Genomic DNA, 27,226 nt, shown 5'->3' with positions numbered 1-27,226 from the left:
ACAAATAATATACAAATATAGTCACATAGGCAATATAATAGCGTGGCAAGAAAACCTGTAGCTACAATACAAACTTAGACAGAACAAACAAGACATCATGTGAGGCAGAAGAAGTCAGACACGGAAGAACAACCACGGTATTTTTTCACAGTACACAATTTGAACACGTGATATGAAGTATGAACACTCAAATGCAGGTGCGAGGCCCGGAGGCCGAGGGGGTGGCACGGGTTTTCTTGAGCTGAGGGAAAGCATTCACTGAGATAGAGATGGATTTTTCAGTGCAATTTTCTGTAGAGATATTATATTTCATTTTGAAAAGAAAAAATAGTGGTTAATATATTAAGATCATTTTCCAAATTTCCTCATGCACTAACAAACCACCATCCGGGGCCAAGTCATCTAGTCTGTTTAGGACTCGCTGTGTATCGGTCCTGGTCTGGGTCTGCAGACATGCAGGGGAGGTGGTCAGCACACACAGTCTTACTGGGAAGAAGGGTCCTTCCATCACAACAGAAGGAACAGAAAAGAAAAAAAAGGGAAGGTCGTATGTCCTGCTGTATGTGACAGAATGGGTTCCTGATAAGTTAGGTCTCAGCGCCACATCACTCCTTCACAGAGGCAAGGAGTGAATGGTGTGATGAGAAACCAGGGCAAGGAATATGGCCAGACCTTTGGATAAAGATTGGTGGTAAGATCCAGAAGATTCTAGAACATGCTGTTAGTGGAACCTGGGAAGGAAAGTATGGGGTATGTGTGTGTCGGGGGTGTGGGGGTGGTCTCAGCAGTGCCAGGGAGAAAAGGATAACTGATGGGGGAGATGCCAAAGCCCCAGGGGAGGGTTGAGGCCCATGCTCAGGGCAACTAGTTGGGAGAGGGCCAGCGTGAGACAAGTTCCCCTGGGCTATCTGTGGGCTCGTGGGACCTCTGTTAAGTCATCAGTGAGATGAGGGATGCGGGAGGAAAGGTTTGAGGCACACAGAGAAGGTCTGGAACCTTCTCCCAGGGCCACAGACAGCATCGAACCAGAGATGGATCGCGGAGGAGAGAGCAACAGCAAGACCCTGCTGAGCTCTCGCACCTGTGCTTGCAATTAGGCCATCGCATGCAGCTTTTGGTGGTTCCCCAGGATCTCCTAGCAGCAGCCTAGAGAGTCCAGAAATCCTGGAGTTAGGTGGCACTGCGAAACAGCGGAGGGAGCAAGAGGACAAAGGTGGGGGGAGGGAGCTGAGTGGAACTGGCCAACCATGAGGTCCAGGCCAGAAAGGGTGGCACTAGGAAAATAGGGAGGGAGGTCCAGAGTCAGGGGCCCATGGACAGAGGGCGGATTCTGGGGCATAGGAAGCAGAAAGGCAGCTGGGCTTGCAAATAGGCCATCACAGGGGCTAGGGTCAGAAGAGAGGTGTGTCTCATCATCCAGGAAGAGGAGGTTCAGGGCTTGGAGGCACCTTCAAGCATATCTAGTCTCCCTGCTCCAGGATGGGGAGCCACAGCCCTGGGGAAGCCCAGGATGCCCCGCTCAGCATTCTGAGAGACAGAGGATGACAGGGCAGCACGCAGGACATTGCTTTATCCCAAGCAGCTGCACATACTCCAGGCCCAGAGAGGAAAGTCCACGGAAGAAACCTTCACTGAATCCTTCCCCCGACCCCACAACCCAGGGCTGTCCAAAGGAACTCCTGGGAGGAAAGCAGTGCTCTGTGTCTGCCCTGTCCCACACAGCAGCCATTGGCCACATATGGCTTTCATGCTCCTGAAATGTGACCGAGGAACCGAACACTAAGGATGGCGTTTATTCCTTTCAATTAAATTAAAGTTAAGTAACCACATGTGGTGAATGTGGTGCACAGAGAACTTCAGATCCTCTTCTCTACAACAAGGGAATGCAAAGGAAAGGGCTCAGATAGGGGTTTCCGGTATATTGGAGACCCCAACTCTATGCCAAATAAAATTCCACACAGAAACACAAAGGCACCACGGTGGGCTACTATATAGGGGGCTCTGTACCAGCCCTGTCCAAGCCCTGGGCACAATCCCGCAGATGCTTCTGGGAATTCCAGAGCTGTGTGGGCAGAGTCTGTAGGCAAGACCCATGGAGGACAGAGTGTGTTAAGGAGGCACCAGAGAGACCTTTAAAAATGTTTAAGGTGTGTGGATGGATCTTAAAATGCATTCGAAAAACACTAGCTTTTCATGTATGGTAAGGATATAAAACTTCCTTCTCAGATGTATTTATGTGAACAAGTGAATTCATTTAAAAGGAAATGATTAAAAATCGGTACATTTGGTTCACAAACATGTCAAAAATGGCAAACTTGGCAGGAGCGTGGGAGGGATAGATGAGTCTGACTCCGGATTGGGGCATCCTCTGGGAGCTTGTGGGAAACACAGAACCCATGGAACCAGGAACTGTGTTTTCACAAGACTCCCAGGGACTGCTGGGCACACTGAGGCTTCAGAAGCACTGCTCCACCGGGCCACGCCCAGGTCCTGGGCTGAGGCCAGAAGCTCCATAGCAGCCAAGAGAGCCCTAGGTCTCAGGGAGAAGGGAGAGACTCTCACAGTTCCTTCACACCACACACCCATCCACATCACACACACACACATATACCAGGACACACACTGCACCAACCAACACACCCATGCACACACACAAATGCACACCATACTTACACTCATGCACACAGTGCATACACACAGAGACTGCATATGTACACATACACATCCATACACCCACATATGCACCCACACATGCCTGCACATGTACACACTGCACACAAATGAGTACACACACTGCACACATGCATTCATACAAGTGCACATACAGCACACATATATGTACACACATGTGCATATACACAAGTGCACACAGCACCAATGCGTACACACACCGTGCACACACATGTGCATGCATTTATGCCTGCACACACAGGTGCATGCATGCACAGCCCTTAGGAAGGGGCTCCTCTAGGCTCTTGGGAGGACTCTCCTCCTTCCCACCTGAGCTGGGTCAGTCCCTCAGCATTTCCTCTACAGAGCCTCCTCCTGCTGGTTTCCACACTCCTGTTTGCACTGTGTTTCTCTCTGTGTGAGCAGGTACCTTGGGTTGTGGGGAAGGGGACAGTCATGATCCAGGTTTTGGCTTGAGTTCCAGAGCCTAGCAGCCTCCTGGGACATGGCCCATGTACAATAAAGACTTCAATGGACCAAAGAAAGGTTCTGCAATGCAGACGTCTGAGGGTGGTGGGAGCTGTGAACAACGAACATGAACTTCACTGCACCCAGGGCTCAGTCAGCAGCAGAGTTTTTATTTCTCCATTAATTCTTGAGACTCAACCACATACCTGGCACCAGGGGGAAAAGATTGTTTAGGCAGGCTCCAGCCACAGCCCTGAGGGCACAGGTACAATGAACGCACTCTTCATGACAACACAGCACTGTAAGCCTTAGACCAGGCCAGACTTGGGGGCACAGAGTGGCAGCAATCCATTCTGGCTGGGGATGGGGTGCAGGTGCTTCCAAAAACGGGTCATATTTCATCGGGTTGGAGAAGAACAGAGAGGATATCTTCCCGGGCTGAGGGGCTGCTCAGAGATACACAAACACACAGCATTTTCCTGAAAGTGAAAACTCGAGGTTCTGGAACCCAGGTGTGCAAGGGTCAAATTCCTCAAGGCCCAATTAAAAAAAAAAAAAAATCCTCAGGCCCTCACAAAGAAAGCAAAGGAGTTTGGACTTTATCTTGTGGATAACTGGGAGCCCTGGATGGTTAAATAAGAATGGAATCACCAGGATAAGCAAATGATTGAAAGCTGTGTGACCTTCGTAGTTGGTGGGGTAGGAATCTGGAACCCTGACACAGGTCGAGTGGCTCACACCCCTGCAACTATATCAGGGCCGTGCCCTCCTTCTCCACCTGTGGCAGAAATCAGATAACACAGGCATGCTCACGTGCTATCCTGCAGGGCATCTTGTCCTGATTGACATGGGGCACGTGGCAGGCTCTCCTGAACTGCTCTTACAGGTCCCTTGGTGCATACAGGATGTGGCTCAGCTAGGCTGAAAACCGCACTGTCCTGGGGCTCCAGCCACCATGGAGAGCGGAACCCCCTCCCCTGCTCCAAACTCCCTCACCACCTTCATGGGGTGCTGGCGCTGTCTCCTTCAGGCTCCTGAGAGCTGACCGGAAATTTTTCAGACATTTTGCAAGCTGGTTATTAAACAGCCATTATTAGGAACTGAGTTCTATAAAAATAGTTATTGCATACATCTTTTAAAATAGAGGTCATAAGTATTCAAAGAAACATTGCTCAGAGGTAATAAATGCCATTTTCTAATATTTATGATACCATTAGCTATGCTTTCCAGGCTATCTATGTCTACTGTACCTGCATGGTGTAAATTCATTTTATACACACACACACACACACACACACACACACTAGTTTTGGATGGACATGATACCTTTATTTTATTTATTTATTTTTATATGGTACTAAGGATCGAACCCAGTGCCTCACACGTGCTAGGTGAGTGCTCTACCACTGAGCCACAACCCCAGCCCCCCTGTAAATTCCTTTTAATGATGCATTAGTGCACATCTCTCTCCGACTCCATGATTAATGACATCTCATCCGTGGCTCGGAATTGGCCTTTGTGGGAGTATTTACACCACGGAAATCGACAAATATACATATCAGAGCTTTTTCTGGAGAGATCAGGGTTAAACACTCTCCAGCCCACATTCGATCCCACCCCGTGGAAGCCCACCCACCCACTCTTCTGTTACTAAATTGGCAGATTCTTTTCCTACTCAGTCCTGTTTGCAAATAAGCAGACAGTACCGGGAGCAGATGGGAAATTTTAGTCAATGGCCAAAGAACAAAGAAGAAGAGCTCACGCTCAACAGGCACCTTCTCTGGAGTCTGGGTGTTCACTAGCAATAGGTGACAAGGAGGTGTGGTCTGCATGCTATTATCAGAGTTTCTCATAGGAAGGGGAGGAGATCCAGGGATCGGGGTGCCATCTCTTTTCTTCTCTAACTTGGGCATGGCCAGATCTATCATGGCACCGGGGGTGTGTTTTATATCATTATAATGAGATGTAATGAGCCAAAGTTTTCTGGAGTGTCAACTTGGCATCTGGACTCTGTGGTAGGGAGTAGGGTGAATGTGATAACTTGACAGTGGGTAACAACGAGAGCAGGTGGTTATCAGTCTCCAGCTTTCACTTTTACAAGCAAGTGGTATCTGTAAGGAAACAGAACTGATAGAACAATAGGTGATTAACAACTTGGAGCTCAGGAGGGGGCCACTTCCTTTCCACACAGGCAGCCCCATCAGTGCCTCTGGCCTTGTCAGATTGGAGCAAGGTGACCTGAGTGACTGCCTCATTTGCAAGCACTGGGTCCTGTTGTGGGGTTATCTGGGTGATTCTTTGTGCTGCCCAAACCAGTACCCCCTCCAACACACTGGCCAGACTCCCAGGGAGCGTGCCTGTAATGAATGGAAGGAGGTGAGATCCCTGCGGCAGGGAATTCAACAGGGGCCTGGCCTCTGCCAAGCCAACAAATTTCAAGTAGTTCTATGTTCCAGGTGATAGACAACTGTGCCGGGCATCTCTCTTGAATGTCCCTGCATAGTGAGGAATCCTCTGGGAAAACTCATTTATGAGAACAAGAACATATAAGCAGATAGCTCAAGGCAGCAAACTGATTAAACGACATCAAAAACAGAACAAGTGTGGGTGTGAGGATGCCCAGTGACCCAAACCAATGAACGAGTGAACTGGTACCAACACTGTGGAAAGCAGTGCGCCCCGTATCACCAGAGCTGAACATGTACCTACCCTAAGCCCCCAAGTCCCAACAGTAAGTGCATCCATCCACCAAAAATATGTTAGGGTGCTCTTCACAGTCTCCTTGTGATAGCCCCTAAATGGAATGATACACACAAATATCTGCATAGTCTTTCCTACTGTACTGTGGGTCCTCCTCCTCCTCCTCTTCTTTTTGGAGGTAAAAAGTTCCAAGGATAGTTTGTTTGGGGGAGCCTCCACCAGCACCATTCCCCTCCCCGACCAGCAGGCAGGCACCAGAAGAATTTCAAAGGCCTAAGAAAAGTCCAACTGCAATGACTGCATTTTGGTTTTAAGAGTTCACTAACAGCTCTGTTTTTCCCTTTTAAATTTCACTTGTTTATTTAGCATTTTCTTATCTCTTACTGTGTAACAGGCATAGTTCAAAGCGTGTTATCATCTCATTTGCTGGGTTAGCTAGTCTTTGGTTATCTAGCCTCCTGGGCACTTACAATAAGGGCTTTTTTATTGAGCTCTTACTATATGCCAGCAATAAGCCCTCAATTAATTCTCACGTGAGCCCTCCCTTGGGCGGGGTATGTTTGTTCCCACTACTGGGGAGGAAACAGAGGTTCGGAGAAGTCAAATGACTTGCCAAGATTTCACAGCAAGTCAGTGGTGGAACTTCGATACTAACCAAGATCCTATTTTAACACAAAGTGCAGGCGTAGTCCGTGTCATGTCGGGTGACCCACTGCACCTAAGCCACCTTGTGGGTCTGGTCCCGACTTGGCCTAAGGAATCAGAATTCCAGGTCCCTGTTCTGGCCTGGACAGTGGAGTTTCCCACAGCAATACTTCAAAGCCTGATTCCATCCCGCCCTCCAAAGGTACAGAGCCCAGCTGTACAGTGGATAGAGCTACCCTGGGCACTGGAGAGGGGACGTCCCCGGCTCCTTCCAGTCTCTGCGGGAAGGTCACGGCTCCTCCTCCGCGAAGCCACTACCCGTTTGCTTTGCCTTAGTGGTCTTCTTCCCTGGGTCTCTCTCTTGGTCTCGCACAGGCACTCGGTCCAACCTATGAAACTGCCCCCGCTGTGGGTCAAAGACCCTTGAAAATGTTCCATCCAGTCCAAAGTAAGCGTCTCCCTTCCCCAGAAAGCCAGCTCCAGGAGGGCTGGGATGTGTGTGGGTCACAGGTTTGTCCGCGACCAGGCCTGGCACCCAGCGGGCACTCGATCAAAAAGGGGCAAGGGGCCGAGGGACCCCATTGGGAGCTCCACCGCCCCGCGCCCACCACCCCGGGGGCTTCCCCAGCGCGGCGGCCCGGCGGGTGGGGCTCGCCGTCAGCCATTACCAGCCTCGCCCTCCGCGGGCGCCGTTAATAAGATTAGCAATTAAAAGCCAAGAGCCGAGAGCGCCGCGGCTGGGGCAGCGGGGCCAGTGGAGTCGGGCCATGGAGAAGGTGCGGCCGCAATGGGGCCACCAGCGGCAGTTCGTGTTGGCTTGCATCTCTTACGCCGTGGGCCTGGGCAATGTGTGGCGCTTCCCCTACCTGTGCCAGCTGTACGGCGGAGGTGAGTGCGCCCAGCCCGTGCGCGCGGGGCGCTGGGCTGCGCGCGGGAGGCGCGGGAGGCGCGGGAGGCGCGGGGCTACACCCGGCTAGGAGCCAGCGCGCCTAGGCTCGGAGCGCGACCGATCGCTCAGCCCGCAGCCACAGAGCCAGGTCGTCCCGGAACCCCCGACCCCACCCGGAGTCCACCCAGAGCAGAGCTCCCAATCGGTCGGCTGCAGCTGCAGCAGGGTGAGAGCCAAGGCGCGGGATGCTGCTCTCTCCCCTGGGAGAAAGAGAGGTGGCCCTCCGACGTGGCTTCTTAGAAACCTGAAGTGTACGTGTAAAACTAAGGACAAAATTACAAGTTTCACATCTGAAACTGAAGTCCCTTGCACAGCAGGTTTGATACCCAGGACTCAGGTTAATTTCCAGCTATTTCTTTAACTTCTTTATTTCTTTTAATTTAATTTTTTTTTTTTTTTTTTTTTTTTTTTTTTTTTTTTTTTGGCACGGGGATTGAACCCAAGGGCTCTTTACCACCTAGCCACATTCCTTGCGCTTTTTATTTCCACGAAGTTGCTGAGGCTGGTCTTGAACTTGTGATCCTCCTGCCTCAGCCTCCTGAGTTGCTGGGATTACAGGTGTGCAGCCATCTCAACGGGCTTCTTTCACATCTTTCATGAAAAGATTAGTTTGGGGAGGGGAGAATGGTTTGGTTTGGAACCATGAGGCAGGAAAGGCAGATCATTCCCTATCTGGATTTTGTGGGTTCTTTTTGACAAATGTTTCCTATGAACGGTTGCGGCAGCTCAGGGGACAGCCAGCATCACCTCATGCCACCTGGGAGGTGTGGCAAGAGGGATTCAAGTCCCACCATTTAAAGACGTCTTTCCTCAGTGGTTCCTTTTCTAACATTCTGCCTAAAGGAAATACTCATAGTTCTCACAGAAGGTAGAAAACAGGATGGCCACCACCTTTGGATAAGACTAAACTTTAGAAACTTCCTAAGCCCACGATTAAGGAGTTCAATAAACTATGGAGCATTCACAGTGGTGTTCTTGGCAGCCTTAAAGTGGCCTGTTTATAAAATTTTATCTATGTTTTCATCATGTATTAAAGTGGAGGGAGTGGAAGTCAGAGTCAAAACCTTATAAAACGGATATAAATTTTTAAACAATTATGTTTAAAATATGCAGAGAAAAGGGAATGGGGAAAATGTGCCAATGTATTATCAGGAGTTTATTTTTTTGTTTCTCTTTTCCCCACCCCTCTCTCTGTGTCTTCTATAATCAGCATAAAAGACAATGAAAGATGTTAGATCCAAGTATTTACACAAAATTTGACCCATTTAAGACCAAGTCCTAAATACTGCTCCCTCCTCCAATCACCTCCCCCCTCAGCTCAAAAACAACTCAACAAAAGGTTAATCCATAGAGATTTTTTTTTAATATTCTCAATTCTGGATCCTTTTCAAAATTTGAAAAGCATAAACACCCCATAATTATGTGAAAGGCAGTTGCTGCCATATGCCCCCTCATCTTCCTCACTGACTTTGGAAGGGAGACTTTCATACAGTTCTGGGCTCAGCATACCAGCCTTTATCTGGGTACCTGGTTCCCAACACCCAATTTTCAGGCTAATCGAGTCTCAGTGTCACATGACTGCTTAATTCCATCACCTAAATAGTCTGCAGGTAGGCATGTTATGGCAAGATTGCAATAAATCACCAACTAGATCTTAAAGCAGGAGACAGAACCTTTATTCACCAGCTGGCAGGCCAAGGGGTAGGCTGCAAGTCTACACCCTTTGACCTCCTCCCCAGGTTTGAGTCTACCTTTTATAGTCCAAAACCAATTAATGGTAAGTGGCTGTTGCTATGATTCAAAACCATAAACAAAGGTCATGAGATCTAAAATCATAAGCAGATGGGGAAGTGGGTCAAAACGACCCTAGTTGAGTACAAGTTAAAGAATAGTTGCTAACATCTAGACAATCATTCTCTGCCAGGGTACATTGTCCAAGAAAAATGGGAATCAAAGAGAGAACAATTTTACATTGAATTACAAGAATTGTCATTTTGTGTTGCCAAACATGATATGGGTACAGAGGCAGGGTGATCCCATGGGAGAAGTATTTTTTATGTGCCATCGAGTCTCAGGGTAACATGGAGTCTGTTCCGTCATTGTCCATATAGCCCGGTCCATAACAGGCACAGGTGGGCTGGGTGGTTCTGAAGTCAACTATGTATCCAGGAGTTGCTAGGGAAACCTCAAAGAACAACAAGAGGAAATCTTGGGCCTGGTGCAGAGGACACTTAGGCTGGATGGGTGGTTCCAGATGGCTGGGGGCTGGGTGGCGGATAGATTGGCAGGTGAATGGATGGGGTGGCCGTAGGTCAGGTGGATGACGAGTGTCTACAGAATAAAGAGCAAACCAAACTCATCTTGGCACAAGAGTCACTTGACCACCTAACAACTCCCCTGTATTTCCACCTCATTTCTTGCCACTCATCTTCTGCAAAACCTCACCCCCAGCTCTTCTGAACAGCTCTCTGTCAGCAAGGGCCAACTTCTCTGCCTCAACTCTTTGCACAAGATAGATTCTTCCCCTGGGGTGCTCTTGTCAGCCTGGCTGCTCTTTGTGACCCTCCGCACTACCTGTGTGGCCAAGGTAGCAGTTGGTCAGAAGCACAGACGTCCTAGGTTTCTCTGTCTCCCCATTCACCCAGCCTCATGGTGGGTGGGGCTGGAGGAGGCACCCAATAAATACTTGCTGAATGAATGAACGAGGTCTGTGATGAAAAGCTGTGAGGCAAAATACCGGTGGTTTCTGCTGCACAATAGTCACCTATGAATACGTGATATACATTGCCCCAAACCCAGGCAGTTTACAAACCCATTCTTGACCTGGACGTGAAGGGTGAACAAGCCACATCACAAAAATACTCCTCCTTCTCCCCAGAGCTGCAAACACCCCCAACAAATGAAGGGCTTTGTTTATAAGCCCCAATCCCCCCAGCTGTGCCAAAATGCCTCCCAGAAGCAAGCAGATTAGGGTCTGCACTCCTTTCCATGGGCCAAGGAGGTGATCCCTTTCTGCTCTCCAGGCCAGGCCTGGCACGAGGAATGTTAATTCTGAACATTACATTCCAGGTACCGGTCTTCTCTGTACAGCTCTGGCCACTGGTGCCAGCAATAAAAATAAGCAGTAGAAGGAACGTCACCAAATCCCTTTTTGAGAAGATCAGCAGGTCTGGGGCCACCATGTCAAAGTCTAAGGCAGTGTTTACGCTGGAAGAAACCAGGGAGGCAGTGTGCCAAGTACTAACCTATGGGGACAAACAACCCACGAGTCATTTTATGTAAACGTGTGCATGGAAGAAACGCAGAGAAACAAGAGCAGGAAATATAGATTTTTTTCCCCCTCTTAAATTTTCTTCATATGCTTTTTGAACATCACAGAGGTGGGCATCGGATGGCACCTGACCACGCCCTGGGACAATATGCTCTCAGATTTGATGTTCCACTTCCCCTCAAAGCCTCTACTCCTCTCTGGGTCAGGAAGTGAGCTCTTCCAGCGCCCCTTTATCTCTGCTAACCCCAAACTGCTTAAAGCATCGCATCTCCAACAGATCCCCTCCTCCTCCCAGAGCTTCAGGCCCAGAGACCTACAGGGAGAGCAGGATTCAGTACTTCTAACAAGCTCCTTGTGAGGCTGCCGCTTGGTCCATGGACCACTCTTTGCAGAAAGGGTCAGGGTAGCTCATGTGTCCCCAGATCACCAGCAGCTGGGGGCCTGGCATGAGGTGCTTGGTTGGGGGAGCAGGAACTAATTCATAGCATTTGCTGATGATCATGGTATAAATATTTCCACCATAGCTGGTTCCAAACTACCACCATATTGTCCCACTGTGCAGGGCTGGGAAGAGGTGGGGACAGTTGGCTCTTATGAGCTGGTCTGGGCCATCCCCTATACCACTGGAGCCAGGTGCCATGGAGAAGGCTGCTCACACCCTGGGGCTGATCCACAGCACATCAGTTCCAGGAATGGGCCAGGCAACCACTTGAGTGCTCACCTATGACCTGTGTATATGTTTGTGTATCCGGGTGCATTCAGGATGAGACTCGCTGTGTCTACAGATCTCCTGGGAGGGACAGAAGCTGAGTGTCAGAGGTCATAAATTGTCAAGCACCTACAATTTGCAAAGCAAGTTTTGACATGCCAGGCACCGCAGTGTGGACATCTCCTGCACACCCCAGTGTTTCCAGAACCAGTCCTGATTGGTTGGTTTCCAGAACCCCTCCAGTGGGCTCCCGCTTCATGCCAGGTGTAGTGTGGTGCATTCCCTGCAGCTGCACAATCTTCAGAGCACTGCCACGGTCGGTCCCGTCCCTTTAGTTACAGACAGGAAACAAGTTCAGAGAAGAAAAGTTTGCTTGGTGGGAAGTAGCTGGGGCTCAAGCCACCTTTGTGCCCAAGCTGGGGCCATCTCCCCAGCGCCCTGCAGCTTCTCTGACACAGGACAAGAGCACTGTGTCAGATGTCACCACCTTCTTCTAGGACCCTCGAGACGGGGGGCTTCCTCCCATGGTTTTGACATGACCCTTGACCATGAAGGCACCTGGACACTCGAGGGGGCATGGCCAAGAGCCTGCAAGTCCACAGTGTCCTCCTCTGATCCCTTGTCCTTCTGGACCAGTGTCCTCTCTACATCTGTTCAGTATGCTCCAAAATGTGTGATGTCCTCCCTTGGCCCAGTGCACCCCACACACCTTGCCCTCTCCAGGAAATCTCCTCCCCCAAAGAAAAAGCAACCTCTTCTGTGCAGCCCCCAGGCTAACCCTCAGTCCTGAGCCGTCACTGAGGGTCTGAAGTGTAGCGCCCCACAGTGGGGAGGAGGAGCAACCAGTAGAACATGGTGGGCCCGCCTGCTGGGAGAAGCCTCCATTCATCTGCATGTTTGTGTCATCAGGACCTGGAAAACCTAGGGGTACCTGTGTCCCACCTCCAGAAACCCTGATTGGGTGGCTCTCAGTCAGGGCCTGAACTTTAGGAGTCTTTAAAATTCCCCCAAGGTATTCTGCTGTGCAGCCCAAATTAAGAGCCACCCTCTGCTGGGCAAGGTGATGCAGGCTTGTAATCCCAGCGCCTCAGGAGGCTGAGACAGGAGGATCTCGAGTTCAAAGCTAGCCTCAGCAACTTAACAAGGTCCTAGCAACTTGGCGCACCCCATCCCATCTCAAAAATAAAATATAAAAAGGGCTCAGGATGTGGCTCAGTGGTTAAGCACCCCTGAGTGCAATCCCCAGTACCTAAAGACGAAAAAACAAAAGCAACAACAACAAACAAACAAACAAACAAAAAAACACCACTATCTTATGCCCTTTTATGAACAGAAAGAGGCAGACAATAATTAAAACTAAACAATATCGGCATTCTAGGCACTGAATTGAAGTCATTCAGTAAATACAAACAGGGACAGCAGGCAGTGGGGGACTTCTTGAAGATGGTTTTATTACCCTGGGGGCAGGAAAGGGCAAATATTAGAACCATTCCTTCAGCCCAGAGCAGGCCAAGCTAGGAAGGGCAGTTCAGAGGCTCTGTTGAAATAACTGGAGAAGGACTAACGGCCCCCAGGGAATTCAGAAAGCCATGGGGCAATGGAGTCTGAGGCTCAGCTCAACAACTAGATGTGAAAACACTCCAGGCAGCAGAAACCACGCCTGCAAAGACACAGAAGTGCGTGCGTTTGAGGGGAACAGCCAGAGACCCTCGGCGGCCATGATAGATGCAGCAAGGGCTGGGGGCTGGGGCAGGGCTGGACAATGGCGAGAGAGGTGCTGGAGGCGAGGAGGGGGTCAGCATGTCCCCCAAGGGCCTTGATTAACGAGTTGAGCTGGAGAACTTGACTCTGAAGGTAAAGCCAGGGTTAGGGGCAGCCACTGATAGAGCTGTGGTTTACGGATGCCAGGATGCAGGCCAGGCTGGAGCTGGGTAGCGAGCAGAGTGAGGATGTGGCCAGAGCCGATGGGCATGGAGAGGAGGGAAGAGGCTGGACAGGAACTCTAGACGTTTCCAACCAGGGCAGATCCATAAGGATGACTTTTAATTTTTTTTTTAACCTGATCTTTGGTTATTCACAAAACATTGAGTAGGTTTGAGTCTCAATGGGAAACTTTTGGAAGTGGAAGGAGGTGAATGAGGAGAAGGAGGCACTGGGAAGGAGTGTCACACTGGGCAGAGCAGTATGTCTCCAAGCGGGGCCTGGCCCAGCAGCTTCAGTGTCACTCGGGACGCGCTTTGACAAGTAGACCCATGTCTGTACACAGCCGCTCACCCCCACAGAGAAAAACTCAGGTTAAAGAATCCAAGTGGTGGTTTTTATTGAGCACAAAGGTCTGTAAGTGGAGAAGATTTACAAAGATTTTGGAAGCCTCAGTTAACTTCCCCCAAAAGTGGTTTTTCTGTGTCTTTGTGGGCCTCAAAGGAGACAGCACAATGGGAGGGCTCACAGAGACAAATGTCACACATGGAGGGGACAGCTGTCACAGAGAGGGTTCTCTCTTCCAGTGAGATTCTTAGGTTTAGCAACAGATGAGGTACTGCTATGGTCATTAGAAAAATCATAATAACATGCTCTAGAACAACCTATTGTACTTGTCTGGGAGTTATAAATGTGATATATAAGTTCATGGTCGAGATTCTGGGAAATACAGATATGTGCAAAGACTAAAATACAAAATCACCTGAAATTCCACCAACCAGAGGTAACAGCAGTTAACATTTTTCCTTTAAAATATTAGAACCACATTTCTTTTTACTATCATTTGATGTTTGTATTCAAAATAAACCAATTGGCCAGTGCAGTGGCACATACCTGTAAGCTGAGGCAGAAGGATCACAAGTTCAAAGCCAGTCTTAGCAACTTAGCGAGGCCCTAAGCAACTTAGTGAGGCTCTGCCTCAAAATAAAAAGGGCTGGGGATGTGGCTCAGTTATTAAGCCCCCCCGGGTTCAATCCCTAGTACCAAATTTTTAAAAATGAAATTAACCTATTGCAATTACTTTAAAGTCTTGTCATATATGTTGAAAATATTAATTTAAATAGCTTCATAACATCCCATTCACAGAGGCTTCATGATGTATTTAACTATCCCCCAGTTGTAGAACTTTAGGTGGTGTAAAGTTTATTTCTGTTATAACCTGATGGTCATTGTCTTTCTAGTGGAAGAGTTTGATCCATTTATATTTATTATCAGGTTATGTTCACTGCCATTTCTCATCATGTTTTGTTCTGCCTTGCAGTTTGCTTTTTGTGGGCGTTGTGGTTTTTTTTTTATCTTTTACAATATAAAGTATATTTTGCTTCTTAAGTCCTATTTTTATTCTACTAGTAGTTACATTTTAAAAAAAGAGGAGCATTTATTTTCTCTATCTGTATTAAGAATAAAATGTTATCTGCAAAAGTTGAAAAATTGTAACCTGCTTAGTCTGTTTTCTGTTGCTATAATCGAACACCACAGACCAACTTAGAGAGACAAGAGGTCTGTTTGGCTCATGGTTCTGGAGACTGGGAAGTTCAGGAACATGGCACCTGCATCTGCTTGGCATCTGTGCTGTGTCATCTTGTGCTATGTCATAACAAACCACGGGTGTTATAGAGTAAGTACCAGAGGAAGCATGAAATCATAACAAAGCCACTCCCTCAACCCAAGAATTCCTTAGTTCATTAATCCAGAGCCCTCACAACCCAGTCGACTCCAAGGATCCCACCTCCGAATACCATTAAAAACTTTGGAATTCAGTTTCCAACACATGAAATTTGGGGAACACATTCACCCCATAGCACACACTTTTACTTCTTCTTTCTTTCCTTACCCACACCCCACTTATTAAATTTTGTTGACTTAATCTGAGATTTCAGACACTTGAAGATGATTGTTTTACTATTAATAGGTTGCCTCTTCTTACTTAGGGATTCCGTTTTCCTTTTGCATTTACAATGAAATTAACCATTATTTCAGACTTCACTCTGTTCCGTCTATCAACTGCCACTTGGTTCTTTTACGACACAACTCCTTAACTCGATTTTTCCCTTTTATCCAACTCTTTGGTTTACCAGCAAGTAAATATTTCAGGAATACTAAATAGGTGGATCACTTTCTGAGTGTGTCTGACAATATCTTTCCTTTGTCACTCCATGACTGGCCTACAATCTTTTTTTTTTTTTTAAGATGGACACAATATCTTTATTCATTTTTTTTATTTTTATGCGGTGCTGAGGACTGAACCCTGTGTCTCACAGGCACGAGGCAAGTGCTCTACCGCTGAGCTACAGCCCCAGCCCTGCCTACAATCTTTTTACTCAAAAAAAATCTAGAGAAGCTTCTTTATTGTCTTCAGCTTTTTGGTTCCGAGGAGGAAGGAAACTCTGCAGCCAGGTTTAAATTTATTCCTTCTTAGGTATTCTGGATACCGAAAATATTATGGAAGTTTATATGATCTCATAATCTCCCCCCAAATCCCAGGCAATGTGCACGTGTATTCAACATGTTCTCACCAGCCCTATCTAGGACAGTGAGCCCTGGCCTTGCACACACCCAGGTAAACGCTGGTGGAGTTGGTGACTGCCTCTTCCAGGGCAGAGTCTGCCGTGTTCTTGCCTCCTCAGGTCCTGAGCTAGACCAGGTGCTGCTGGCCATGTCTCTTCTCTGTTCTTAGGATTTCACGGGACGATTTCTTAACATTGTAGATTTTCTCCACTTATTGCCACATTATGGGGCTTGAAATTCAGCCATCAAGGTTTGTTTTCTTGCTTTTTTTTTTTTCCCATCCTCAGAAAACCCTTTGTCTTCTTAACCTGGTCTGTTTCATTGCTGCCTGGTGTGGTCCCGGAAACATGTCTTTCTTTCTTTTCTTCTACTTCTCATAACAAATCTATTTCAGAGGAAGGCGAGCTCTGTCACACTCCAGGGGTGCTTCTCTTTCGATATACAGTGTCTTATCATAGGTCCAAAGGTTGCTTTCATGAGGGTTCATCCTTTCAGAGGGAGGTGTTAGCCATGACGGCCTTGCCAGTATTCCTCTTATCTACTATAGACACGAAGTCATGTCAGAGGTTAAAATAGTGATACTGTGAATTAAACACACACACACACACACACACACACACACACACAGTTTTTAGCACCATAATGAGTGTTATTCCCTGGTAACAACCTCATGACCTGTCCACCCCAGTAGAACCACCACTGTCAACAAATGTTTATTGAGCACTTACTGTGTGCCGGCCATTCATTAGGGTAGAACTCTGCAGTAAGTCAGGTAGACCCCATCCCTAACCTCAGTGAGATGTTTGGGGGTTTGGGAAGGGTGAGCAGACCAGGAGACAATCAGTGTGTGGGCAAGGGATCCCAGAGAGGGGAGCCCTTAGTTTCAGGCAGTTGGTAAAGGCTCCTACAGGAAGTGATGGGTGTGGAAGACCCAGTGAGACCTGAAGGAGACCTTCCTGTAGTCTGCAGATATTCCCTGGGCTCCAATTCCCTGCCCTGTGCTGCTCAGGGCCAGGCAGGGAACGTGAGCTTCCACACCAGTCTGGAGGCAGACACCAGGCAAACAATGTGATTATTGAGTTTCAACCCAGGTAACTGCTCGGCAGGACAGTCAAGCAGGGCTAGGGGTCAGAGGGCATGGGGGCCAAATCACCCTTTGGCAGTCAGCAGAGTAACTGGACAAAAATGTGAGCATAAGACAGTTGTTAGTCTCAAAATGTCTCCTACAAGAGACTTCCTTGTTTCAAACGGGAGAAACCTCACGGACAGCACCCTACCCAAATGAGTCAAGTCAACAGCACCAAGAAGAGAGCAAATTCATCTTGTGGCTCTGGACATGCACACAAGATCCCCTCAGCGTTTCTTCCAAAATCCAAAGTGCAACATATTCCACAAAGAACTGGTTGGTCAGCTTCCAAAACGCTAAGGTCACACTGGACAGTCTGGGGAGACCTTGCAACCAGAGGCCACATGTGATTGAGAGTGGCGTTCTACACCAGAATGAAAGACATCAGTGGGTAGTTGGTAAAATCTCAACAAAGTCTGTAGATTAAATAAGATGACAGTGTCAGCGTTAATTTCCTGATTTGGCTCATTGCACTAAGATCATGTAAGAGAATGTTGTTTTTAAGAAATAAGTGATAACACGACCCAAGGGGCACTGGTGGCCCGTCCTCCCACCACATTAACACAGAACCTGGTTTGTTTCACCATGCGTCTGGCCAAGCGCAGCACAGCGGCTACACAGAAAAGATGGACAAGATGGGAGAGGGGGCCCATGACATGTAATCACTAAATTCCAACTAGAATTAGCCAATGGCTAAATTTGAGCAGAGCTTTGCTTTGAGGTGGAGGGTTCTCGGCGGGTTCAGTCGGAGTTGCTGGCCTGCATGGCAGAGATCTTTGGCACAGAACTGACCTGGAATAAGAGATTCACCTTTGAGGCTGGTGCCCAGGGGGCTGTCTCCACTGGCATGCCACCGAGCGGCCACACCAAGCTGACTTGTGTTTCCAAGGACATCCATATGTTGCCTTTCAACACTCAACCTTGGGGCAGATGCAGATACAGGTGGGAAAGGAAGAAGAGTGAGGTCCCCGAGGGATGGTACTGGGGCCCCTGGTGTGGGCGGGTCCACGGTGTGATGTCCCCGATGCTCGACCATGCAGTGTGCTCCCTACTAACCTGGAGCTGGGATGCACAGCAGAGATCTGTGTCCACCCCTGGTACCAAGGGGGGGCCCTGGACACTGAGCAGCCAGCAGGTGTTGAGGAGGGGTTCTCTATCCAGGACCCCTGGTGTATCATTTCCACTCCACCACTCCTGGCACTGACATCCGGCTTTCGAATAGGATGACATCTCACTTAGCAGATGTGTTTACCAAAGATGTGAGGTCGCTCGATGGGCACCTACAGGTGGCTGGGTCATTGTGACTGGGTCAAGGGCTGTGGCCACCAGGCAGGGTGCATGCAGGTTTAGCTTTTGAGGAGGATATAGTTGAGGTTCTGGATCTCAAGGCACACTGTACAATGAGCTGACATGGGACCCACCACATTGTGTATGCTCCTAAGGCTGGGGGTTGGTAAAGCATGCTAAGGACTTCAGGTGGGAATGCAGGGATAATTGTATCCGTGACTATTTCTATGGATTCTGATGCTATTCTATCTGTATGGCTTCAATGTCAGACTTTTCATATGTGAAAATCTACAAAGTTTGGGATGACCCCTGTTATGGTTTAGATGTGGTGTCCCCCAAAAGCTCACGTGTGAGACAATGCAGGGTTTGGAGGGGACATGATTGGGTGATAGCCTTAACCTAATCCGTGCATTAGTTCCTGATGGGATAAACTGAGTTGTAACTGAAGGCCAGGGCTGGCTGGAGGAAGTGGTTCACGGGGGCATGGCTATGGGGTACATATTTGTATTTGGCAAGTGGAGTCTCTCTCTCTCTCCCTCTCTCTTCTAATCATCATGGGAGCTGCTTCCCTCTGCCACACTCTTCCGCCATGATGTTCAGCCTCACTTGAGCCCCGAGGAATGGAGCCTACTGTCTGAGACCTCTGACACCATGAGCCCCCAGATAAACTTTTCCTCCGAAAATTGTTCTGGTCAGATCCTTCACAGCAGCGAAAAAGCTGACTAAACCATCCCCTCATCCCAGACTCCTTTGGGCTTGTCTCAGGAAGACGTCAGCTCAAGCTAGAACCTCTCACCCCTGGCCGAGACATGGTGCACCACCTGCTGACCATCAGCCCAGCTGAGGGTACAGAGGAGGACCTTTCTGGGACAAGTGTAGCTGGCTTCATGGTGGAGCAGAGGTGTTTACTGTGCTGTCTCCAGTCCCTGGCCCATGCCTAAGGACTTCCCTCTCACTGTGGATATCTGGTCCAGAGATCTCAAGTAGAAATCAGCAAGAAGTCTTGGTTTCTGGGGCTTTGAAGTCTTCTGGCCATCACTAAAGACAGATGGGCTGAGATATAAGTATCTACTGAGGCCAGCTGACCAGGAAAAAACAGGTGGTAGCAACTGAACTCTTCTAATATTAAACCAAAAGGAGAACCATGAAAATATGATTGTTTTCTTAGATCATCTAAGATGTCACTGCAAATTCTCTTAAAATCCTGTAGAATTCCATTTCTTTCACTTTGCTACAATATGGATTTTTCTTAACATTTTTTTAGTTGCCCATGGACCTTTAAGTTATTTATTCATATGCTGTGCTGAAAATCGAACCCAGTGCCTCACACATGCTAGGCATCTTCCCCTGGGCCACAACCCCAGCCCCAATATGGATCTTTTCAAATCCCCACTTTATATTATCTCATTCACCCAGGATGAGAGTGTCAATTTAGAGAGGATCCTTCTAATAAAAGTTCAAACTATTAAAAAAATTTTTAAAATATTTTACCATAGCATTTAAAAAATACATGCTGAGATATTAAAAAGTAAAAAGGGAGGGGGAAGTAGTGGTTTAAAACAACTACAGTTGCCCAGTGCAGTGGAGCATACCTGTAATCCCAGCAGCTCAGGAGGCTGAGGCAGGAGGACCACAAGTTCAAGGCCAGCCTCAGCAACTTAGTGAGGCCCCAAGCAACTTAGCAAGACCCTGTCTCTAAATAAAAAATTAAAAGGGCTCAGGGTGTGGCTCAGTGGTTGAGCATCTCAGAGTTCAATCCCTGGTACCAAAACAAACAACAACAAAACAAACAAGCATGACTATAATTAATCACTCCTCATGGGTCTCTTTAGCAGCTCCTCCACTGCCTGCCTGGGGCCTTTCTCATGCAACTACAAGGTCCCTCGCACACCTGGCAGTTGGCACAGTAGGTGGGGGCCTGAGGTTCTCCTGCACGTACATGGCTTGTCCTCAGAAACCTGGAAGGGGCCTCTAATATGATAGTCACAGGGTCATGCTCCAAGTCCCAAGGCTTGGACTCCGGAGCCGATGACATCTTTCTTCCCTACATTCTACTGCACAAAGTCCCAAGTTCAGCCCAGACTTATGGGGTGGGAATTAGACCCCACTTTCAGGAGCTCTAAGAATGGGTGGCCATATTTAATCTACCAAGCGCGCCCCATCAGGATACACAGGAACAAACGCACCCCTGCAGGCCCCGTCCGCGGCTCTCTAACACCACAGACTCCTTGAGCAGATCCAGCATCAGAATTTCTACATCAAAGGAGCATGAGAGCAGTTCAGTTGGAAGAGGGTTGGTTAATAGACTTATTTTCAAACTGATTATGAAACAAGTTTTATTTTATTGAGATATGTTTATGTGCAGCAGATTTGCCTTATTTTGGGTGTTGGTTCTATGCTGTCACACGATAAGCGTATGCTTCACCTCCTAGGAGACCACCAAACTGCTGTCCAGAGTGACCGCACCATTAGACATTCCCACCAGCAATGTGTGGGATTTTCTCCAAAACCTCTCCAGCACTTAGTTTTGACAGTATTTTTAAATTGTAGCCATTCTAATAAGTGTGGAGTGTCTCTTTGTGGTTTGGATTTGCATTTTCCTAATGAACTCCAGGGATGAGCATCATTTGATGTGCTAATTTGCCATTTATAGATTTTACTGTGCTTTGAACATGCCCCAGCCCCCAAAGTCCACAGGTTGGAAACTTAATCCCCAATACACCAGTATTGAAAGGCAGGACCTTCAACCGCTGTTAGATCCCAAGGGGCAGAGACCTCACAAATGAATGAATGAATCATCGCTGAAGTGGGTTTGTTTGTTTATTTGTGTGGTTTGGTTCTGGGGATTGAACCCAGGAGCACTTAACCACTGAGCCCCATTCCAACCATTTTTTGTTCTTTGAGACAGGGTCTCACTAAGTTGCTTAGGGTCTCTCTATGTTACTGAGGCTGGCTTTGAATTTGTGATCCTCCTGCCTCAGTCTCCCCAGCCTGGAGTGGCTTTGTTATCAAAGTGAGCTCCACACCCTCTTGATGGCTCTTGTCCTCTCATATATGCCACGGGGGCTGGTAAGAACCCCTCATAGATATGACACCACGCTCTCTGACTTCACATCCTCCAGAACTATGAGCCAAAGAATTTATGTTCCTTGCAATTGACCCAGTCTCAGCTCTCCTGGGATCCAGCATCAGTGGACTGAGAGACATATTCTTCAGTGAAATTTCTGTTGAACATTTTTTTACTTTTTCAAGTGGGTGCTTTGTTTTTTTGTTGAGTTTTGAGAATCCTTCCTACATACTTGACACCAAGCTTTCTCAGCTGTATATTTTGCAAATATTTTTTCCTCATCTGTAGCTTGTCCATTTGTTCTCTTAAGTATCTTTCACGGAGCAGAAGCAGTGAAAATCAGTTTATCAACATATTGTTTTCCCCAGAAGGGGCTTTTGCGGTGGTATCTAAGACATCTTTGCATAAAGATTTTCTCCTTTTCTCCTTGGAGTTTTATAGCTTTTAGTTGTACATACAAGTCTATGATCCTTTGTCAGATTTTTTTATATAAACTGTGAATTGTGGGTTGAGGTGTGCCGTTCCACACAGATGTTCGATTGTCCTAAGATCATTTGTTGACAAAAGGACTTCAGGACACATTTCCCTGAATTGGTTATTTGTGGAAGGTTAGGGGGAAAGAGAGAAATGATTGACAGGTAGGGCGACATGCCCTCACGTTTCCACCTGGGCACGGAGCCTCGGAATTCCACCTGACCCAGGGCCGTGGACAGTCGGGCTGTGTTCCAGAGGCAAGCTGTCCCATGAACCTTGCCAGATGTGGTTACTGTTTGACACTTTGGGTGAGAATACGATTTTTTGTGTGTGTGCTGGGGATGGAACCCAGGGCCTCACACCTGCCAGGCAAGTGCTCTGTCCCTGAGCCACACCCCCAGTCTAAGCTTACTTTATAAACTCCGAGGGATGGACACAGCCATCCTGGCTCATGGGTAGAAGCCACTGAGAGCCTCAGACACCCAGAGAAACCTGGTGGAATGTCAAAGCATGTCCCTGAGGACAGGAAGGGACAGGCCTGGAGGATTCTCCTAGGGGTGTCCTGAAATGAGCTGCAGTTGCCAAGGCCCCCGCACACAGAGAGGAGCTGGACCCTCCTGAAAGCCTCCTTGCAGGCTCTAGCTGTCCCCTGCACTGCTCCTGCCGTCCCTCTGGGGTGGACCAATGACCACATGGCTTCTGTCCTAGCATTGTACTTCTGGGATCTGTAGCCCCAGGCATAAGACCAAGCAAGTGGTCCAGGCTGCAATCCTCAGCTCTGTTGAGGATGGCAGAAAACTGGACACAGCCTGAGGGTCCAGGATTGAGTGAATGCGTCCTGGGCTGAATGCGTCCGTAGCTGGGTAAGGGTGATGCAGAGATCCCCGTGGGGTCTGGAGAGGGCTTGCAAACACCTGCTGGCGAGAAGCCAGGGTACAGGCCAGTGCTCATGTACCATGGAAGCATTTTTTAACTATTGGATTTTTATGTAAGAATATATACTTCCGCAGGGTGCAGTGACATACGCCTATAGCCCCAGCAACATGGGAGGCTGAGGCAGGAGGATCGAAAGTTCGAAGCCAGCCTCAGCAACTTAGGGAGGCCCTAAGCAACTCAGTGAGACCCTGTCTCAAATAAAGTGGCAGGGGGTGGGGAGGGGGGGTGGCGCTCAGGATGTGGCTCGGTGATTAAGTGCCCTGGGTTAAATCCCCAGTACTACAAAAAATAAAAAGGATATATATTTTCTTGTTTATCTTAACACCTGGGTCATCAGTTCCTTCTGTAACCAGCTCATAATCCCCACAGCTATAGTGTCAGGGCTTTATTTTAACCAAAACCCCGCTTTCTCTCTTTGGACTTTTCTTGGGTCCCCAGTCAAGGAGCCAGGAACTGGAGAGGGATGGTTGAGGGGCTCCCGGGGTAGGTTGGGGGACCACTCCTCTCCAGGGCAGGTGGGGGCCCTTCTACAGGTGGCCTGCCTCTGTGCCGTGCCTGGTCTGGCAGGGTGGGGTACCACAGCCCCCTCCCACTCCCCAGCTCCTCCCATCACCAAGGACACTTACCTGCAACGACTCCAAAGGAAACGGTGGGTTTGAGGTTCTTATGAGTCACAGTTCCCTCTACTAAAGTGATATTTTAGGTGGAAGGTACTGTTCAACACACCCAGAAATGCTCCATAAAAGAGAGGTGCCTAGAGCTTTATCCACTGGGCAGCCGTCTCTGACATATCAGGCCTGGAGAAATATTCTGTGCCCCTGGGCAATGATAGGCAACTGAAACCCCTCTGCCCAGGTGAGCCCTCCAGGGCGGGAAACAGGGGCTGCTAATCTCCCATCCCATCCATGCCCAGGCCTTAGGCAGAGTGAGTGCTCCACCTCACCCGGGCACCACCAGGGCTATGCGCAGGCCCCAAGGAAGTGAGTAGAGGGAGACAGCTAGGTGGACGGGCTCAAGGGGGAATGTTCAAAAAGTGCAGCGACCCAGTGTCCTGGCTCTGATCAACCCTTAGCTGCTGAAATAGAAGATGGAAGGGGGGTTCTGGAAGAGGAGTTGAAGGGGACAACCAGGGAGCATGGGATGGAGGCAGCTTTCCACCCTGGGTGGGGACACTTAGAGATTTTGACAACTGACATGTCTGCATGTCTTCCATGGATGATAGATGAATGGATGAGTAGAAAGAAAAAGAGGTTGAATGGATGGATGGGTGGATGGGTGGATGGATGGGTGGATGGGTGGATGGATGGGTGGATGGATGTGTGGATGGATGGATGGATGGATGGATGGGTGTATTGATGGGTGGATGTGTGAATGGATGGATGGATGAGTGGATGGATGGATGAATGGATAGATGGATGGATGTACATGTGGATGGATGCATGGGTGGGTGGATGGATGGATGGATGTGTGGATGGATGGATGAATGAGTGGATGGGTGGGTGGATGTGTGGGTGGATGAGTGGATGTATGGATGTGCAGATGGATGGGTGGATGGATGGATGGATGGAAGGATGCATGTGTGGATGGGTGGGTGGATGGATGGATGGATGGATGAGTGGATGGATGGGTGGCTGGCGGGCTAGATGGATGAATGTGTGGCTGGGTGGATGGCTGGATGGATGTGTGGCTGGGTGGGTGGATGGGTGGATAGATATGTGGCTGGGTGGTTGGATGATCCATTCAGATGGATGGGTGATGGGAGACAGGAAGGAAAATGGATGGATGATGATGGATGAGTGAGAGGGACAGGTGAGGGGTGGACATGTGGAGTGGTGGGAGCCAGGCAGGCAGAAGATGGTAGACGGAGAGGACAGATACAAGGCAGAAGGAGGCAAGGACAGGTGGGAGGATGAGGGAAGGGCGTTTGCACAGGTGGTGGAGAAAGGCCATCTGCAGTGCCGGCCTGACCCTCAGCTCTGGATGCCTGCAGGTAGCTTCCTGGTCCCCTACCTCATCATGCTCTTCGTGGAGGGAATGCCACTCTTGTACATGGAGCTGGCCGTGGGGCAGCGCATGCGGCAGGGCAGCATCGGTGCCTGGAGGACCATCAGCCCCTACCTCAGCGGTGTCGGTATGTGAGGCCTCTCCAGTCCCCTTCCACCTTTCAGTCCCCTGGGAGCACAGGGGTGGGAATCCATCAGCCAGCATGGGGCCCCAGAGAAAGCACATGACAGGATGGACTGACAGCCCAGGAGGGGCTGAGAGGGGCTGGGATTCTGACCCACAGGGCAGCACCCTGGGAAACTGATACCACGTGGCTTCTCCTTTCTGGGCCTCAGCTTGGAAATATGTACAAGGGAAGCAGCTGCCCAGCCCAGGGGCTCTAACTCCAGCCCAGCCAGCAACCATTCAGAAAATGCACATAACTGCTCCCTGTTAATTAACAGCTCTCTCTTACTGAGCACCTACTTTGTGCTGGGTGCTGCCTACAAGACACAAGCTCATGAGCTTATTTAACCTTCATTGCACCCCTGAGAGGTTGCTGGAGGAGGTGCTATTAACGTTTGCAGCTGAGGCACACATGGAGAGCAGGGTTGCTGCTTCAAACCACGTCTTTCCCCAGATGCCTGAGCTGGGATCTCCAGCACTGCTCTGCACAACCCCAGGAAAGCAGGGTGACTCCTGGCAGAAGTGAGGCAGGAGTCAGCTTGACAGGACCTGATCTCAGACCCAGAAGAGCCACGTGTCCAGTGGCCTCTCAAGTCATCTCCAGAACCTAGACGCCCCTCACCTTGAAAGGCTGTTCATTTTTAACACAGCGTGCGGTTTTACCGTCTGCCTGGGTCAGCAGTCACAGAGGCAGCGTGAGCTCTGTCACAGGAAAGACGGTCGCTGTGCATGTCACTCTGGGGTGCTGGAACCCGTTGAGTACCCAGCACCCCAAGGGTAGCCGGAGGTGGGGATCGATGTCCTGCAGCTTGCTGATACTGGCAGCTTGAATGTCCCCACCACGGCCCACGCCAGTCTCCTTGAGAGCCCTCCCTGGTGTGGGATGGAAAGTGTGGGGGACAGAGCTCTAAAGGCCTGTGTGGGCAGCTCAGGGCACCCCTGGTGGCCCACCTTCGCTGGCTCACAACCCCACCCTGAGCTCTACAGTCCTGACCAGACCCAGGCAGCCCATTCCCACCACTCCCTACCCCGCCCCTCATGCCCCTGCTCCCTAATGCCAGAGGGCAGGGTCTAGCCCCTAGGACTCAACCTTCAGTGAGCCAAAGAGGCAGCTGTGGTCACACTGGGCCTGGGGCTGGTGCTTGCCGTGTGACAAAGAGCTTCTCCCACGAGGCTGAAATCTGACCTCTGCCACTTGCCAGCTGGGCAGTCTTGGGCACACCATGTGCCTCAGTTTCCTTCTCTGTGAAATGGGGGCAATGCAGTGGCGAGGACCAAACGCATCTGAGGACTGTAGCCTGGTACCTGGCACAGCCGTCCCAACGACAAAAACCAAGACCGGTGCTTGGCCTCACGTCCCAGAAGATGGTGGGGGGCGGGGGGAAAGAAAGAAAGAACTCTCCCGAAGGTCACAGTGGTCACACAGACTCCACGGAGGGAGGTTTACCTGTTGCAGGGAGTCACCCCGGGTGTGTCCTGGGAGCATGCGCTGGACAGGGCCACCGGTGTCTAGTCCTCAGTGCCACCCTTGCTTCTTGGCAGGCATCGCCAGCGTGGTGGTCTCCTTCTTTGGGACCATCTACTACAACGTCATCAACGCCTGGAGCTTCTGGTACCTCTTCCACTCCTTCCAGGTGAGCAGGGCGAGAAAGGGGGTGGATGTAAGCCACCCACCTCGGGTGGTGGGTGGAGGATGCCAGTCTCTGGGGAGCCAGAGGGTGACAGGAGGGTGGGAGGGAAGCAAGCCGCCCCTGCCAGGGGGAGGAGGGCTTCTGCCCCAGGACCTTGGCTCCAGACTGGCACCGTGAGCCGGCTTGTGCAGGTGGATGAGCTCTTGCCTATTTCTGGGACTGAGGTCCACAGTTATCCTTTGATTCTCTCTGAAGGATGTGACCCCAAATATATTAAGGACCTTTTTTTTTCTTGGGGTGTGGGGGAGGGATCTGGGATTGAACTCAGGGGCACTGGACCACTGAGCCCCATCCCCAGCCCTATTTTGTATTTTATTTAGAGACAGGGTCTCACTGAGTTGCTCAGGGCCTCCCCATTGCTGAGGCTGGCTTGGAACTCGCGATCCTCCTGCCTCGGCCTCCTGAGCTGCTGGGATGACAGGAATGCACCAGGAAATGTCCAGGAAAAAGCCTGTGGCACGTGGGGACTGTTTTCAGCATCCCAGCGAGTCTGTAGGGACTGTCCATCCTCTGCTTCTGCCCCCCCCTTTGCCTACCTGCCATGGCCACTTAGCCTTTCAGGTTTGGAGCTCAGGG

General features: G+C 49.5%; 1 protein-coding gene and 1 pseudogene across 1 annotated transcript in view; both read left to right on the top strand.

Annotated features, from left to right (window-relative positions):
• The first annotated feature begins 7,194 nt into the window (after nucleotides 1–7,194).
• The window catches only part of Slc6a20 (solute carrier family 6 member 20), a 42,058-nt gene continuing 22,026 nt past the window's right edge, over nucleotides 7,195–27,226 (top strand). The window contains exons 1-3 of the mRNA XM_046437700.2: nucleotides 7,195–7,371; nucleotides 24,781–24,921; nucleotides 26,502–26,593. Of these exons, the coding sequence (XP_046293656.1) occupies nucleotides 7,251–7,371; nucleotides 24,781–24,921; nucleotides 26,502–26,593 (354 nt within the window). The 5' untranslated portion in view covers nucleotides 7,195–7,250. The remainder of the gene's footprint in view (nucleotides 7,372–24,780; nucleotides 24,922–26,501; nucleotides 26,594–27,226) is intronic.
• On the top strand, nucleotides 17,038–18,678 carry LOC124087605 (polyribonucleotide 5'-hydroxyl-kinase Clp1-like; annotated as a pseudogene).

Source organism: Marmota monax, unplaced genomic scaffold, assembly GCF_021218885.2.
Source record: "Marmota monax isolate L192 unplaced genomic scaffold, Marmota_monax_Labrador192_F-V1.1 WCK01_AAM20220418_F8-fsc00021, whole genome shotgun sequence".
Lineage (NCBI taxonomy): Eukaryota > Metazoa > Chordata > Mammalia > Rodentia > Sciuridae > Marmota > Marmota monax.
This window is presented reverse-complemented; position numbering and strand designations above follow the sequence as displayed.